We start from the raw sequence: 18373 nt of genomic DNA, 5'->3' as shown, positions 1-18373 counted from the left end.
TTTTTCTTGAATGATAATGAAGAGGTTGCAGAATATATAAACTAAATACAGGTTAGCTGAGAAAAACTAAGAATCAGAAGCAAAGACTACTGTGGGAATTCTTGGGTATTTAGGGGCAAGCTAATTGCAGGAAAATGTGAACTTTCTCAGCTAGAATGTGATTTTTTTTTTAAAAGATTTTATTTATTTATTTGTCAGAGAGAGAGCGAGCGAGCGAGAGCGAGCACAGGCAGACAGAGTGGAAGGCAGAGTCAGAGGGTGAAGCAGGCTCCCTGCAGAGCAAGGAGCCCGATGTGGGACTCGATCCCAGGATGCTGGGATCATGACCTGAGCCGAAGGCAGCTGCTCAACCAATTGAGCCACCCAGGCGTCCCTAGAATGTGATGATGTTTGAAGATTTATATTATTTAATTCATAATTTCATACCATTACTATTGTGAAGCACAAATAGAATCATCCCTGAGATGTAGAATTATGCCCAGGTCTCTTAGGCCATAATTAAAGCCAAGTAATGATTGATGAAAATGTAAGAATTGTTGTATATTATATTGTGCAGTGAAAAGAGAATGGAATTAGGAGTTAGTAGACATGGATTCCAGTCTAGGTTCCGTCCCTGTCAGATCTGTAATGCTAGGGAGGCCTGTTGCTCACCTTACCTGCCGTTTTTCTCTCCTGTCTGTAACGTGAAAGAGTTAAACTTGCAAAATTCCTGCACTTCTAAAATTCTGTGATTTTGAAATGTCTTGCAGAAGTTGTTCTTTACTAAACGTGGTCTTTTTTCCTCCATAAGGGTGTGTTACTACTGCAGGCACTAACACGAAGCAATGGAGCAATCCAGAAAATTGTTGCTTTTGAAAATGCTTTTGAGAGACTCCTGGACATTATTACAGAGGAGGGGAACAGTGATGGAGGTACAGTATGAGGAGATGGATTGAAAGAGATTTCCTTTTGTGTTCACTGAATTGTTAACTTTTAGGGAATGCACTTAGAGGGAGAAATGAGGACTCATACTTTATATTCTTACCTTCGTTATGGTTTGTGGAGTATGGTTTCTTTTTATTTATCCTATTTATTTGTAGTGTTTCTATTAATGTTTAAAATTTTAACAATCACATATATTGGCTTTTTTTTTAAAGATTGCATTTTCTTTTTTTTTTTTTTTTTTAATTTTATTATTAATTTGAGAGAGAGAGAATACAAGCAGGTGGAGGGGCAGAGGGACAAGCAGACCCCCACTGAGCACAGAGCCTGCTCTGGGGGCTCCGGGACCTGAGATCATGACCTGAACTGAAGCTACCCAGTTAACTGAGCTTAACTGCTTAACTGAGCTACCCAGGCACCCCCATATATTGAATTTTTAAAAATAGTTTGTTCTTTTGTGTTTTATTCTAAAAATTTCTCTCTACCTCAAGGTTGTAAAGAGAGTTTTCATCATTTTCTTCTACTAAAGGCTTTGCAATTGTCTTTTACATTTAATTAGTAGGATCTTGCATTTGAATGATGGTATGAGATTTGTAATCAAACATCTATACATGTGAAGGTCTGTTTCTGAGTTCTCTGTTTCATTCCGTTGGTCTCGCTCTGCACTGAAACTACACTTTATTAATTACTAAACCTCATAATAATATCTTATCCATTAGAATATAGGGAAAATCTTTTATATTGGTTGGTTCCACATCCAATTCCAATATTAAATACCAGCAGGGTATTTGAGAATTCAACTCAATTCTGACCCTGTCTACCCACAGATAGCATCAGATTCCATAGGTGGAAGGTTTAGTCCTGCAAGACTTCCCTCCCCCTCCCCCTTCACATACCAGTCACAAGCCCCAGGCTGATACCTGTGCTTCTGACCTACCTCACAGAATTCAGGGAAACACTTACGTTTACTGGCTTGTTAAAGGATATGAATCAATAGCCAGATAAAGAGATACATAGGGGGAGGTCCTGAACAAAGGAGCTTCTGTCCTCACGAAGCTTGGGTCCCAGCTCAATGACACATGGAAGCATTTTGGTTTGCCAGGTGTGGAGGCTCTCTGAAAAGGGGCAAAAAACTGTCCTCTTGGTTTTTATGGAGTCTTCATTAAAAATTCACGATTGACTAAGTCACTGGCCATTAGCTGATTGAAGCTCTATGCTCTTCCTTGTCCCTGGAGGTGGGGAGATTTCTTGGGGGCACTGAAAAGTTCCAACCTATAGTCAAGTGGTTGGTCTTACTGGCAACCAGTGCCTACCCTTGGGTGGCATCCCAAAATCACCTTCATTAATAAATAGCAAGATCCCCATTTCGCCTTCGTGGCTCTGAAGGGTTTTCAGGAACTGTGGGTAAAGATCAATTATATCCGAGAAGTGTATTTTTGTACACTTGTGAATTTGTGAAAATGAATTTTCACAAATTAAGAAGAAACCCTCTTCTTAATTGCCTTAACACGCCTTTTCCTTTTGTTGTTTCATTTGAATGAAATGCGTTTGCTAATCAAGTTCTATATGTTAAATATAACTGTAATAACAATAACAATATAAATATATATATGGATCTCAAACTTACAACCCCAAGATCAGGAGTCACATGCTCTACTGATGAGCCAGCCAGGCACCACCCGTTGGAATTTTGATTGGAAATATATTGGGTTTACAGATTAATTTAAGGATAATTATCATCTTTATGTATTGACTTCCCATTCATAACCAAGTCACTTAACCCAAATCTTCTTTTAGATCTTTGAGTCATGTTTCAAAATTTTGAGCCAAAGAATGTTACGCCTTTTTTTTTTTTTTTAAGATTTTATTTATCTGATAGAGATCACAAGCAGGCAGAGAGAGAGGAAGGGAGGCAGGCTCTTTGCTGAGCAGAGAGCGCAATGCGGGGCTCGATCCCAGGACCCTGAGATCATGACCTGAGCTGAAGGCAGAGACCCCAACCCACTGAGCCACCCAGGCACCCCTATTACATCTTTTTTTATTAAATTGATTCCTAAGCATTTTGTTTTGTTACCATATGAGTGTGATCTTTTTCTTTTACATTCTCAAACTGGTCATTACTTGATTTTTGTATGTTAATCTTGTGTCCAACCACCTTATTAAACCCTTGGTTCTAATTGGGCTTTCTGTGTAGATAATCACATTTTCTACTCATAAAATTAATCATTTTTTATTCATTTTCAATTCTTACACCTCTTTTCTTTTTCATCTCATTGTACTAATTATAATCTTTAATACACTGTTGAATGTTGTTGACTTTATTAAGAGTACTGACATCTCGCCATTAAATTTTATTTTTGCTAAGTTTTTATCATGAATGAATCTTCATTTTTTTTAACTCTTTTTTTTTTTTTAAAGATTTTATTTATTTGACAGAGCAAGAGAGAGCAGAAGCAGGGGGAGCAGCAGGGATATGGAGGGGGAGAAGCAGGCTCCCCTGCAGAACAGGTAGTCTGATGTGGGGATCAGTCCCAGGACCTCAGGATCATGACCTGAGCTGAAGGCAGTTGCTTAACCAGCTGAGCCACCCAGGTGCCCTTGAATCTTGAATTCTAGTGAATTTTTTTTCTGTATCTTTGGAGATACAGATTATTCTTCTTTAATCTATGAGGGTCTTTTCTTTAAAACGAGAGGGACTACAACCAATATAAGCAAGTTGAGAAGAGGGAGGATACGAGAGAGAGGATGATCAGTCATTGAGTCAGAATACCTAACAAAGGAGGAAGGATTGGAATCCAGAGTAGGGTTTGGAGTTGGCTTTTAAGACAGGAAAAGAAGCCCATCTTCCATCATAATGGGGAGTGCACAGGTGGAGAGGTAGGTCCTTTTGCAGATTTGGTGGTAGGAAGTTGAATTGAAAATAGAGTCATGCTGAGAGGGAAAGAAGAGGACCCAGCTGAGAATTATGGGGAGGTAAAAAGTCTTTGGGGGAATAAGAGAGCTCGCTGACTGTTGTAATTAGGTAGATTTCCAGGCAGGGATAAAAGCCCCATTGAGGGTTTTCACTGTGATTTTACAGCGCTGCAGATTGCTTGATTAGGTGCTTTTGTCTCCCCACTCCCTTCCAGTACTCAGCTGCCGAGGGGCACTAGAGGAAGAAAACCCAAGCAGTTAATTTTTCACAGGATTTTGTTTTTAAAGGAAGGTGCTATGAAAAGAAAGTAAGACAAGAGAACTTAGTTTATTATCTACAGAGTGAAGAAATGAAGTTTTGTATAATCTAAGCTAGACAGGGAGTTTGAAAGTAGAGATAGAGAAGGTTCCTAAAAAGGAAGAAAGAAGACTTGTCGGGTTAAAAGTCTCAGGGAAGCCATAGAACAGCTAGGTTGAAAATACTGGAGCGGGAAAGGTGGGAGGTTTTGTAACAGAATGAGAATTCTGACAGTGAGGTCAGGGAACTGAGAAGTCCAGGTATTAGAGGGATTGTCACTGAAGTCAAGAGTGACAGCAGGAAGTAGAGAAAGAAGATTTTGAGCAAGATGCCAGTGATGCTGTCAGTGAACAGAATAGTGACCATGGTTTTGTTACATAAGCAATGAGGAGTGGTAAAGGATCATATGGGCACATGGCCTGATCCTCAAGGAAACGGGAGATTTTGTGAGAAGGCAGAGGAACTGTGGTCTCTGGAAAGTACACTGGGCTGGGAGGGTCAGAGGTTCCACATTCTGACTCGTACATGGAATCAAGAGCATGAATTGCCTGCCCTTCAGAATGTTAAAAGGCAGCTGCTTTTTTTTTTTTTTTTAAGGATTGTTTTTATTTATTTAACAGGTAGAGAACACAAGCAGGGGGAGCAGCAGAGGGAGAAGGAGAAGCAGGCTCCCTAATGAGCAGGGAGCCCCATGTGAGACTCATTCCCAGGCCCTGAGATCATGACATGAACCGAAGGCAGACGCATAACTGACTGAGCCACCCAGGCACCGAAGGTAGCTTCTTTAAAGAAAAAAATATTTTGGGGCACCTGGGTGGTTCAGTCGGTTAAGCGGCTACCTTCGGCTCAGGTCATGATCTGGGGGGTCCTGGGATCGAGCACCGCGTCAGGCTCCCTGCTCAGTGGGGAGTCTGCTTCTCCCTCTCCCTTTGCCCCTCTCCCCTGCTTGTGCATGCTATCTCTCTCCAAAGTAAATACATTTTTAAAAAAAAAATTTTTCATGAAGTGATTGAGGGTATATAGTAGGTTTTATTAACCAGTATTTAGGAATTAGAGGTAGCATCTTGAAAGAGTTGAAAGATTAAGCATTCTAAGATGAGAACTTGGAGGTGCAAAGGTGATTAGCGAGGTATATATTTTCAGAGGCGACCAAGGAAAACAGAATTTTAAGACAAGGTAGAATTGGCTAGTCTTTAGGATTGCTAAGATAAGTTGCAGTGGCTCCTTGTGACCAATGGTAGCCTTCAAAGCTCTAGAATTAACTTTGCACAGTGGAGGGAAGGCCTGCCAGTGATGGTGAGGGTTCTGACATTCTCTTTCCTCCAGGGTCTTCTGATGCTCCTTAATGGCAGATTTATTTATTGGAGATTTATGGGCCTTCATAAGAGACAGATACAGTGATTCCTCCTCAGGAGGTGAGGGTCCACATGGTCCAGCAGTATGAAGTCAGGAAGCCTCTCATTTGGAGCGCAGGACTGGTTAAATCAGAGATTTTAAACATATTTTAAATATACACCTTAAACATTTTTATTTCAAGTTAAATGTAATAATTTTTTTCAATATGCATTGATAAAGTGATCTTTTGAGTTAGGGCCAGACCCTTTTCTTCAAATATGGGTCGACTGATTGGAGTTTTCCCATCATCTTTCTGCATCTTTATTATATCACATCTATAATACATCAGGAAGGGTTTGCTTTTGGGTTTCTTTAAAGTGTAGGGTTTGCTTTTGGGTTTCTTTAAAGTGAAGTGCAAGATCTTCGTGGGTTTTTCTTGTTTTTTAGACTTACATTACCCATATATAACAACAGCTGTTCTTAATGACTTGCTTTCATTGAGTTTTGCCAAAGACTTAGTTTTTATAAAAACCCTATCTATAAGGAATATATTCCAAGACCCCGAGTGGATACCTGAAATTCTAGATAGTACCAAACCTTACATATACAGTGTTTTTTTCCTATACATACATACCTATGATAAAGTTTAATTTACAAATTAGGCACAGTAAGAGATTAACAACAACTAATAATAGAAAAGAACAATTGTAACAATATACTGTAGTTAAGGTTATGTGGAAACATAAACAGAAGTTGTTTACTCTTAGGTCCAATACTAGAGGCACGATCCATGAAAGAAAAAATGGGTACATAGACTACATTAACATTGAAAATTTCTCTACAAAACACTGTTAAACTGCTCTAAGAAATAGTCCTTTTTTAAAATAGTTTTGTTTATTTGAGTGATCTTGACACTCAAGAAAGGGCTTGAACTCAAAAGACCCCAAAATAAACAGTGGTTATGCTTTTCGGACTGAGCTGCCAAGGTGCCCCCCAAAATAAAGTCTATTAATTTAAAAAAAAAAAAAAAGCAACTGATTTTTGTAAACATAAAGTTCAACTAGTAGAGGTAAAAGTGTGGATGTAGTATGCATAGGAGCCTATCAGCTGTGAGCATCTAGTATCAGTCATATTGTCAACAGAGGGAACAGATCCTTGGTTAAACTGGCACTTGAAGTGGAGATCATTGGAGAGCTTTAAGCCATGAAAGCAGTGTAAGCTGTGGTGTGGGTGCAAGTACCCCGTGGAACAGTATGTCGTGAGCAGAGAGAGGAGTAGATGGAGAACCAGAGCCAGGAACCATGGGAAGCCTGAGGAGTGGCCAGAGGCATGTAAGGAAAATGAGAAGAGAGTAATTCGTGTTTTAGAAACCAAGGCAAGAGGAAGTTTCAAGGAAGACATCAAGACGACAATGTCAGGTGCTTCTTAGAGATTAAGATACGGTTGATTCATTCAACAAATATTGAATAGCAACCTGATAGTTATATCTTTTCTCTGTCTCTGCTGAGGACATAGAGTAAGTCACTATATCCTAGTAGGACGTTCACATTCCTGTCTTTATGAATTATAACCTAGTGGACAAGACACATACTGCATAATAAAAGGAACAGGCTTTTATGAAGCATGTAGCTGGTGAGACTAGCCCGGTCATCAGGGCTTGATGTTTAATCTGGAATCTGAAGAAAAAATATGAGTTACTGAGGTGAGTGGATAGTTGAACACAGTGGTCAAGAGATCGGTGGGGACCTGAATCAGAGCATACAGCTTGTGGCCTGTGGCCATCAGGAGTCAGCAGAGGCTTTCTACCTTGCGGAACTGAAGAAATGCTGAGCTTGGAGATTTGTCTTTTTTTTAAAGAGTGGTGGGGGTGTTTGGTCTGGGTGACTCAGTCAGTTAAGTTTTGTACTCTTGATTTTGGCTCAAGCTCAGGTCATCCGGTCATGATCTCAGAGTCAGGAGATCAAGCCTTGCCTGGGACTGTGAGCTCAGCATGGAGCGTAATCTGCTGGTTCCTCTTCCTCCCTCTTCGCTTCTCCCCTGCACGCATGCCTACGCACGTCTCTGCCTCTCTCTCTCTCTAATATAAATAAATAAAATCTTTAAAAAAAAAAGATTCTCGGGGCACTTGTGTGGCTCAGTCGGTTGGGCCTCTGCCTTCAACTCAGGTCATGATCTCAGGGTCCTGGGATCGAGCCCCACATCGGGCTCCCTGCTCCTTGGGAAGCCTGCCTGTCCCTCTCCTGCTTCCCCTGCTTGTATTCCCTCTCACTCTCTCTCTCTCTCTTTCAAATAAATAAATAAAATCTTAAAAAAAAATTTCTCTCCGCCTCCCTCAGCACATCACCCTCCTGCCCACCCCACCCCCCAATCCCCGCCCCAGAGGCAAAAAGTATTTGGGGATTGAATTTACCTTTGGGTTTTATCAGCCTTAACGCTTGCATTTTACATTCTTTTCCCAGGTATAGTAGTGGAAGATTGTCTGATTTTGCTCCAAAACTTGTTAAAAAACAACAATTCCAATCAAAATTTTTTTAAAGAAGGCTCATATATTCAACGTATGAAACCTTGGTTTCATGTTGGAGATGAAAATTCTGGCTGGTCTGCACAGAAAGTGACTAATCTGCACGTAATGCTACAGGTATACTGTAGTTAGATACAAATGTGATACGAATTTTGATATTGTTCCTTTCAAAGCAAAGCAAATTGCTCGTGTTTGATAAATTTAGGATGTTGAGTTGGTTTCAGATGGTCTTTAAAAAATCTTTTAGTATAATTTGCAGGTATGTTCAGAGATCCTCTGCCGTCGGCCTCCCCCGCCCCATTATCACGTCCATCACTCAGCTTCGATAATTATTAACGCCTGGCAGTTTTGTTTCATTTTCTCCCACTTTCTTGTCCTGCTGCATTATTTTAAAGCAAATCCAAATATATAGTGTCCTGATGAACCTTTTGCACCCAGAGAATAAGAGGTTAGATTGTCAATTTGAATTTTTAAAATCTGATTTCTTCAGTTAAGGCTTTAATATTCAGAATACTGCCTTCAACAAATAAATTCATTCAGTAAACATTTACTGGGAGTTAGGCACTGACCGCTAGGAAATGAATATTAATGTACCTGCCCCCAAAGATTAATAATCTGTTTTAAATCGGATGCAGGTTAAACTGATACATCACAGGTAATTTTATTTAAGCTTTATGGTGAAAGCTTAGTGGTGATGGTAGTAAAATTGAAGACAGTAGGATCCCAAATGATTTCTGCATCAGAGAATATATGAAATTCTTTGAAGTATTTTACTTACTTATTCCTTTATTATGCCTTCTCAATCCTTAAGTTTATACGCTAGCCTCCCAACTTACCCACTCTCTGGTGAGTCTTGTGGGTTTTTTAATATCTCTGCATTATGTCTGCATCTCTGAAGTTGTTTTCCTTAAAACTAAATGGATAGTTTCTCTAATAATTAGAGTCTGAATATTGCTGCATACCCTGGGAGTTGATCGATTATTAGGATGACCAGATGCCCCATTTCACCTGGATAGTACTCATTTTGTAATTACTGTAACAGTGCCCTCTTTCACTTCTAAACTGTCCCTATTTAGATAATACATTATAGTGGTTAGGAAAATATTTTATAGGACAACATGGGTAGAATCTTTCTGTTTTACACTCCTCCCTTCATCACTTCTGTTTTCATATGTCAATATTACATATTTCAAGACTGTGTTAGTTTTTATCCTTTCAAAATAGCATCCAAAGTAGTAAGCTTGATATCTTTGCCCAATACCACTTTCTTAATAAAGGAACTTCCTCTAGAAAAGTACCTTTCAAAAGGTGATTAGACAGAGTGAAGGGTCTGGTGATGGGCAAAAACTAAGGTCGGTCCTGCCGAGCAGTGATCTTTTAAAGTGCTGGAGGAGTCCACGCGTGTTTTGTAGTTTAGGGTACTATGTAAGGAATTATTTTTGAAGAAAATGTTGCTGTTTAAAAAGTAAAGTACTATTTTACCAAAAAACAAAACCAAAAATGTAGACTAGCATACTGAATATCAACAAAAATTAGGTAGGTAGTAAATTGGTTCTTTAAGTACTCTTGACTTAAAAAAACTGAATAAAATCTTGAACATAAACTTCAAAATAAAGAGCTTGAGTTTAATTCACTTTAATATATCTCCATGTCAAAAATCGAGTGGTTGATACATTCATGACTTCATAGGTTGCAGGTTATCTTCTGTTTTTTCAACCTGTCCAATGCTATTTCTTTATAGCTGTATGTAGGGTTGCTTGTACTTTGAGTTCTCTATGTTGTGCCAAATGAAAATACACCAAAAATGGTGATAAATGGTCCTGTTCGAATAGTAAACATCCTAACTGGAGTTTATTCATCATTGCAGTTGAAATCATGATTGATCTTAAAAATTCTGTAAGTTGAAATTGATGTGCTTAAGAATATTTTATTCAGTTTTTACAGATTAAATTTGGGGGATGCTCATCTTTTCAAAACATTTTTTAGTCGTAAAACACTTTAATTTTGTCCTTAAATGATAGTGTTATGACTAGTTCTGCCTCCTATGCCTACAGGCATATATACCCTCATTTTTTGAACAGTTACTGCCAGCAACTCTCAGAAAGCTCATGAGAAAATTGCTTTGTACCTTATGAGAAAATCCTTTTCGTTTTGGGATAATTCCAGTTATTAAAAACTTAATCCATATAATGGGTTAAAGTCTGTCTTGATATAACTTCTACAGACTTCCCCTTGGTTTGCTTTCTAGGAAAATACAAGTCCATTCCTTACAGTATTTTACAGATTTGAATGTTGTTATTAAGTCTTCCCTTATTTTCTTACCCTCATATTAAGTATTACCTCTTTCTTCAGTCACCTTTTCCTACTTCTCTGTCATCTAGAAAATGGATAATTGTTTTTTCTTTTTTTTACATCATCAATAAAGATACCCAAGTGATTAGATTGTATTAGGGAATTACTGTTGATTTTGTTGGGTATGGTGATAGCATGATGATTATGTTTTTTAAAATCCTTTTTAGTTAGAGATGCATATAGAAATATTTATGGGAGAAATGACATCTAGCTGGGTATTTGTTTTACACATGTACATATATACATATACATATACACATATATACATATACACATATACACATATACACATATATACATATATACATGTATATATATTTCCTCTGCCACCCCCCACCCAGCCACATAAGGATAGGAGGATAAATTAAAAAAACAAAAGCCTCGGAGGCCTAACTAGAGGTTTAAGGATTTAAACTAATCGGTAATCCTAAAGTTGCTTTCTAGTGACATCAGTGTATTAATCAACCCTCTTTTTTTTTTTTTAAGATTTTATTTATTTATTTGAGAGAGGAAAGAAAGAGCATAAGCAGGAGAGGGCCAGGGGGAGAGGAAGAGGCAGACTCCGCATTGGGCAGGGAGCCCAACTTGGGCCTTGATCCCAGGACGCTGGGATCATGACGTGAGCCAAAGGCAGATGTCCAGCTGACTGAGCCACCCAGGCACCCCTTAATCAACCCTCTTAATAAAGTGTTATCACAAATTTCCCATGTGACCTTAATATATAAGGCTTTGTACACACACAGACCTGTGAGTGTAGTTTTAAAATACAAGATGCATATAAAATTATTTTGTAGATATAACAGTGCTGAAAATGTTGGGGATGACATTTTTTTGTTTCTCAGATTTCATGTTCAAGTTCAGACTAATCATTGAGCCGTAAGGATTTAATCAGCGTTAACAATCAATGAGGCCAACCGCTTGCGTAATGCGTAAATCTTCTACCATGTCTTCAGTTAGTTCTGGTCTCTCTTTAAGTAGCTCCCAGTGAAGGGGAATTTATCACACCTCAGGCCACTCTGTTCCCAGATCTGCTCTGTAATTAGGTAGTTCATCTTAACTTTGATAAGAAATATACCACCCTGTTACTCCATTCATTCGTTCACTCGTTGAATATAAACTACGTTATAAATACTGGGCTTGTTCTTTGGAACAAAAATGACTGAGGCAGTCTCTGCTCGGGAGTTCACAATCCCCTGAAGGTGACAAAGTGGCGCAAAAGGCGTAGCACAGTGTGCGCTGTCGCCGAGCTGTTCCCTGAGAGCGTGAGGGAAGAGCCCCTAGATCTGGCCGAGGAGGGGAGGGAAGCCTTCACCCAGATACTCGTGTTCATACAGATCCTTTCCCTCCAGACTTTTCAAATCTTCAAAAGACACAGAAGAATAAATAAAACAAGATGGATTGGGAGGGAGACAAACCATAAGTGACTCTTAATCTCACAAAACAAACTGAGGGTGATGGTGGGGGTAGGGGTAGGGGGCTGGGGTTATGGACACTGGGGAGGGTATGTGCTATGGTGAATGCTGTGAAGTCTGTAAACTTGGCGATTCACAGACCTGTACCCCTGGGGATAAAAATATATGTTTATAAAAAAAAATTAAAAAAAAAAGTTAAAAAAAAAAGACACATTTTGTTTGCTCTTTCTTTCGCAGCTTGTTCGCGTGCTGGTCTCTCCCACCAACCCTCCCGGGGCTACGAGCAGCTGCCAGAAAGCGATGTTCCAGTGCGGCCTACTGCAGCAGCTCTGCACCATCCTCATGGCCACGGGCGTTCCTGCTGACATCCTGACCGAGGTAGACCGCGTGGGGCCGGGGCCGCGTGGGGCCCTTTGAAATCGGGAATCCTAAGAGGACTTAGATGTCAGCTAAAGGAAAAACAGTAGAAGTGAACCCCTTTTATATGTTTAATTCCTAACTGGTCCTACTAAAAATCTACTTAGCATAATATGACAGTATTAAGCCCCAAAGGTATACTCCGTCCTCAAGTTCAATAGTATATGAATAATGTGAAAGCATACAGGATTTCATTAATTTTATTGTCTTCAGCAGGAATACCCAGTATGATTGATGGTTTTAATTTTGAGAACAGTATGATTTAGTCAAATAAGACTTGAGACTTTAAGTAGTCTTTCATATTCCTAGAATGGTACATTCTTTCTCCCTGATGTTTGGCATTTTTTCTTGCCTGCCCATTAAAAAGGAAGTTAGTTTGAAGGAAAGAAAGGTGGAGTTTATTTGAACTGTTTTGAAATTCTTCTCAAATTAACACATGCACATTAAGAGAAGAGATGATAATAAAAGTTCTGTAACAAAACCCACTATCTTTAGCCTCCCTCCGCCCTGACTTCAGTCTTGCTTCCCATTGTATAACCCTCTCACTTGACTTCCTTCTGTCACCCCAGTAATTTGTGTGTAAATCAGTACTCAGGGCTTATAATTTTATGACTATATAAATACTGTTCCCTGCTAAGCCAGAGCAGGGAACAGAGCTAATTATCTTTCTTTTTTTAAGTGATAGAAGTTTATTAAGTGAAGATACAGAAAAAGCTCTCAAGAGTGAGAGGGGTCCTGACAGGTTGCCCGTATGTTTTGTTAAATATCCCTTTCTCTTTCCTAAGTTGTAGTAGTGTTCTTTTTTCGTCTTACTGATGTTCTGTGTGCCTGCATATTAGTGCTATCACGTGCTTAACATATCATTTTTATCCCAGCTGGTTTTCTTTCTGGAAGCTTCCATCCTCCTGCTCCAGTATGGGCTGGTTATTGTCTCCTTCTGTGCACACCTCTTGTCCTGGGACTTTGACCAGCCCCCTAGGATCTCTTTTTACTTCTCTCTTGACAGAAATCCCTTAGTGACCAGGCCATGTCTTTACCCCCAAACCTTTTGGCTCGTTATCTTAGTTTATTTAACTTCCCGAAAAAGGTAAATGGCAGGAGAACTTGGTTTTAGCTCTTTGATGTCATCTACTTTCAGTTCAAATACTTGACTAGGTATCCATTCAGAGTTGGAAACCATAACACTCAACTTTCAGACATTATTTCGATACTGCCATTTAAAAATCTGAAGCCATTTTTAATCTTAATCCTTTTTATGTAATCTTTTTTTCTCTAGAAACTTTTGGGATCTTCTCTTTCTTTCTTGTTTCCAGAAATATCCTGATGATGTACAGTACTACAGACTTTTTTTCCCCTCTTCAATTATTTTTGTCTGGGCCCTTTCAAGCTATAGACATGAGTTCTCAGTTCTGGGAATGTTTTTCATATTTCCTGATAATTTTTTTTATGTCCTGCTTCTGCAATTCTATTGAAAGATTGTTGGACTTTCTGTGGACTTAGTTTGTCTTTTTATTCTATTTTCTTGGAGGTATTTTCAACTTCATCCTTAAATTGAAATTTAATTTGTTAGATTTTAAATGTCTTCTCTGATTTTATCCTAAAGCATCCTTGTTTTGTAGAAACAGATTCTGTCTCTTAGAGAATACTATTAATTTTAGTTTTTGATATTTTAAATGCTTGTAGTCAGGTGTTATTTCTAATTAGAGGCCTGCACTTAATGTTTTAAAATGTTATTTCAAAAAAGTGTTAGAAGATTATAATGCTGTTACTGCTTTTTTTGGTGTCTGAGTTTTGGCATTTAAAAGCAAAACACAGAAGGATAAAACATTTTCTTCCTTTGAAAACAGGTTTTCTTCCTGGACGTTCTCTCTCTAAACTTTTATTTTTCCCCCCTTAATAGACCATTAATACTGTATCAGAAGTTATTCGAGGCTACCAAGTAAACCAAGACTACTTTGCTTCTGTAAATGCACCTTCAAACCCACCAAGGTAGGAAAAGGGAAATCTTGTGATTTCTCTGAAAACTTCGGGTTTTTAGTATATCTCGTATATACATCTTATTCCCTTAAGAAGTTCAACTGTATGTTCTGAAACTAGAAATCATCTGACAAGATAAGCATGTTGCTGTTTTAAAAGAGTTTGTGGTCCTTGGAGCTTAGGTATTTGGGCTCAGATACCACACCCCCTCCTCTGGGCTTTAAGCAAACAGATCGCTTGTCTCCATTGCAGTTAATGTTCCTGTGAAATGGAGATGGAAATATTAACTTGATGGAAATACTATTTTATTATTATGGTTCTTCAGTCAGCGGCAATGACTGGCTGTTGATTCATATACTTAGGTTGCAATGTTTCTTTCTGTTCTGTTCTTTTTAAACGCAACAGGCCGGCAATTGTAGTTCTTCTCATGTCCATGGTCAATGAAAGGCAGCCATTTGTACTGCGCTGTGCTGTTCTCTATTGTTTCCAGTGTTTCTTATATAAAAATCAGAAAGGACAAGGAGAAATTGTGTCAACGCTCCTACCTTCCACTATTGATGGTAAATAATTTTTTTCTAATTTCTGTTTTAAAAAGTAAGTAGTCTTTCAAGCTTTTAATGATAAAACATATCCTAAGATGAAAAACCCTAGATGTAGTGGAACATTTGAAATACAGCATTTCTTTGAATTTGCTTTAGAAATATAGTTTTTAATTAAGACAGTGATTTTCTGGAATATCATCTCATCAGCTTGATGCCTAACATGTTCTACATCTCTTTATTCTATCAACTTTTTCTAAAGTCCTTTTTGTCATCTTTCATTTTGTTTTGAAAAGCAGACTTTTACAGATGTAGCTCAATACTGCTAATTAACAAAATTTAAAATATTATTTCGAACTATTTGTGTGTGTGTGTAAAGCAACATTTAATTTTTTATTACCCTCTGCTTGCTGTCTTTGTAGCAACAGGTAACTCGGTCTCCGCGGGTCAGTTACTGTGCGGAGGTCTATTTTCCACCGATTCGCTTTCAAACTGGTGTGCTGCTGTGGCCCTTGCCCACGCTTTGCAAGAAAACGCTACCCAGAAGGAACAGTTGCTCAGGGTTCAACTTGCTACGAGTATTGGCAACCCTCCGGTGTCTTTATTACAGCAGTGCACCAACATCCTTTCACAGGTAACGTGGTGAGTGGAACACTCGAAGGCGGGAAAAGTCTCTGCCACACATTTGCATGTCAGTGATACAGGAATTTAAGGATATCCTTAGTACATGCAGATAGAAAAGGAAAGAGGTGTGGACCTACCTGCCCATTGGCTCATTGTAACCAGAAACAGTTTGTGGAGAGAAAGCAATAGATATTCTTACGTGAGTGGTTTTGTCAAATTGTTAGTAAGGTCTGCTTTATGATAGAAACGCATGTTCTGGACAGAAGGGGACTTGTGTTTCTTTGTTTCCTTTTATATCATCCGCGGTGTTCTTGCACTGTTCTGTTAGCGTTCTTCCCTGTGGCCAAATTTGGGTCAGCTTATAAGAGGGCATCGAACAAAGTGGTTCATAGCTATGTGCCTCCTTTTTTCTCTTCCCAAACCAATCAGTCTTCCTTGTAGGAAGCAAAGGTAGGATACCAGCCCATCGCTGATACAGTTAACCATTGGACTCCTTGATGTCTGTGAGCTCTCAAACCATCAAAGTCCTAAAGCTAATAACTTAGGTAGTAAGACAGACAAAAATGTAACTGCAGACCTCTAGACCCCTGATGAGAACATCTAGACCCCGGTGAACCTCTAGAACATCTAAACCCCGGTGAGAACAGCAGAGCTTCACTAAAGTGTGGGTGTGAAGCTGTTTAGGAATATCACTTACTCATGGATGATTTGTCCCCATGCACCAATCTTGCTGTTGAACAGTTCAGGTTCACTCTTCGGTGAAACTATGGTCATCAACCACTCAGAACCACTCAGAGTAAACATGTACTTAAGTCTACAATTGTGCTGTCCCCTAGAATTTTCCAATTTTCCTTCCTCCCTCCCTGTGATAAGGTCCTGTGTCCTTCTTAATTTTGAATTTTGTCACACTCATTGAATTGTTTTATTGTGAGCTTTTAAAGAAACATCAGTGCCATCCACAGAAAACTGTAAATTAAAGGTAAAGAATTATGAAGAATTAACTGTGGTGAAAAGGGGGTTTCCGCTCCCTTTGTTGTTTAAAATCTGTTTACTTAGATTGAAAGCTTACTTTATCTTTGATTGATCATTTATTTCTTCATGATTTGAAAAAACTACCCCCAAATATCCATATCTTTATGTATTTACTACTTGTCATTCTCGTGTTGTTGTCTGTTGAAAACAGCTTCTCTTAAGCTTAACAGCAATTAACTGACCACCGCCACCAGAGAGCAATTAACTGACCACTGTCTTCACAGTTAACGCGTAACGACAAATTCTCCAGATGTGATGTATTCCTACTCTGAGTTATCACAGTGCTATAAAATGATCCTTTCTCCTCCAAAATGTAGAAGCACTGTTACGTAATAAAGGTTTTGAACTGTCCTGTCCCAAAGTATTGGTGTGGGTTTGTAGAGACCATCTGTGAGGGATTTTTCTAGATTTAAATTTTTCTAAAGCAGTAATATTTCTGAGTAATTTGTCATGTGTAATTTACAGGGTGATAAGATCGACAGACGGGTATGTATCGCTTGTTTAAGCTTAGGCATTTCCCTCTTACAACAAGGCTTTTCTTTGTCTTCGGTTTTGCTGATGGTTTTATTAACTGCTTGTATGAAGTTGTATTCTACTCACACTTTCATGCATCAGCAAGTTTCTCTCTGTCATAAGTGGCTTCCAGTTTTTCTCCGTGGGATGTTTTCTCCGTGAAGTGGTGTTACTAAGAACTGTGGGAATGAGGCTGAAGCTGTGTCTGTGCTTCCTCTGGGTATGCTTGCACTTTCTGGAATTCCTTGGTTTGGGTTTTTTTGGTGGTATTTTTGTGTGTGTTTCTTCACCTAAGCTTGTTTCTTTATTTCCCCCTGAAACCATTTTGAGGCTAGTAAAATTGAGGGTGAAGGATTTTGTCTTCAGCTAGTCAGTATGCCAAAGAATATGGTGACTTTTATATTACTTAGATTACAGAAAATGTACAATAGTAAGTGTAACTTTGTAATTTGAAAGATTTTTGAATTGAATACAATGGGTAGTTCTGGATGTAACCCATATGGTACAGTTACAGGGGTTAGTTTTTGATGTGTGTGAGGGAGTGTGATTTGTGTTCGGTTTTGATTTTATTTTATTTTTTTATTTTTTTGTTTTTGCAGAGTATTTGGCAAAAAAGGAGTGTACCTTAATATTTACGTTTGGTCATGCATTTAGTTGTGCAGTGTTGGTAGTAATAAACTGAAGTCCTGTTAGGAATTGTATCTTTGTGGATGAGTATGATTTAACACCTGCTAATAACACACACAGACAAACTTGGCAGCTTTAGCTTCCAGAATTTTTAATATTAGGTATTTTAAAAGTATGCATGTCAATCATTTAGAAGGGAATTTTTTGGAAGTATAACATACACAGTAAAATGTACAGGCCTTAAGTATTCAATCAGATCGTTTTTGATGGGTGGATATACCTCTAACCACCACCCAGAATCAGCTGTAGAACTTTTTCATAATCTCAGAAAGTTCCATCATGCCCCTTTCCCATTAATTTTCTATTCCCATAGGCCACTGCTAGAAAGTAAATCTAATCATAATACTCTAGAAACTCATTGTAATACTTGAAGGGTAGAAGTTTAAAATGTTAGCTTTTTTATTTTTATAAGTAATGTAAAATACTGAATTTGAAATCCACAGACTAGGAATAAGGGGGATTTTTATTTAGAAAATAAAAAGGAAAACACAATAGTCTGTGTTAAAGGTAAGATGACTCAGCTTCATTTATTTTGTTTGTGGTTCTCTTTCGTCCTATAAAATCTGTGATTTCTAGTAACTGAACCCACAGAATGTGCTGAAGTGATAATTTCAGCATCCATTTGTTTTTCCAACTCATAGTGGTTCATACACTCTTGGGGGCTGAGAAGAGATATGTACTTTTTCTTGACTTGAACCTATAAACAATCATACAGACAAATGTAAACATAAAATGAATAGTTTCATGAAATTATTCTGCAAAGTGGAATATGGGTTTTGTTTTGTTTTTTGCTATTCTTGGGTATTTATCTTGTAAAGAATCCATCAGAAGA

General features: G+C 38.4%; 1 protein-coding gene across 2 annotated transcripts in view; it reads left to right on the top strand.

Annotated features, from left to right (window-relative positions):
* Window positions 1–18373, top strand: part of USO1 (USO1 vesicle transport factor) — a 94462-nt gene that overhangs the window by 55759 nt on the left and 20330 nt on the right. Inside the window, exons 8-14 of one of the 2 annotated variants that reach the window (XM_082727005.1) lie at window positions 791–911; window positions 7927–8105; window positions 11990–12130; window positions 14070–14158; window positions 14552–14706; window positions 15108–15319; window positions 16807–16827. In XM_082727005.1, the coding sequence (XP_082583131.1) occupies window positions 791–911; window positions 7927–8105; window positions 11990–12130; window positions 14070–14158; window positions 14552–14706; window positions 15108–15319; window positions 16807–16827 (918 nt within the window). The remainder of the gene's footprint in view (window positions 1–790; window positions 912–7926; window positions 8106–11989; window positions 12131–14069; window positions 14159–14551; window positions 14707–15107; window positions 15320–16806; window positions 16828–18373) is intronic. The other variant, XM_082727006.1, reaches the window with a different exon arrangement.

Source organism: Mustela nivalis, assembly GCF_964662115.1.
Source record: "Mustela nivalis genome assembly, chromosome: 4".
NCBI classification, from domain to species: Eukaryota; Metazoa; Chordata; class Mammalia; order Carnivora; family Mustelidae; genus Mustela; species Mustela nivalis.
Note: the sequence above shows the minus strand (reverse complement) of the source record. Positions and strands in the feature narration are given on the sequence as shown.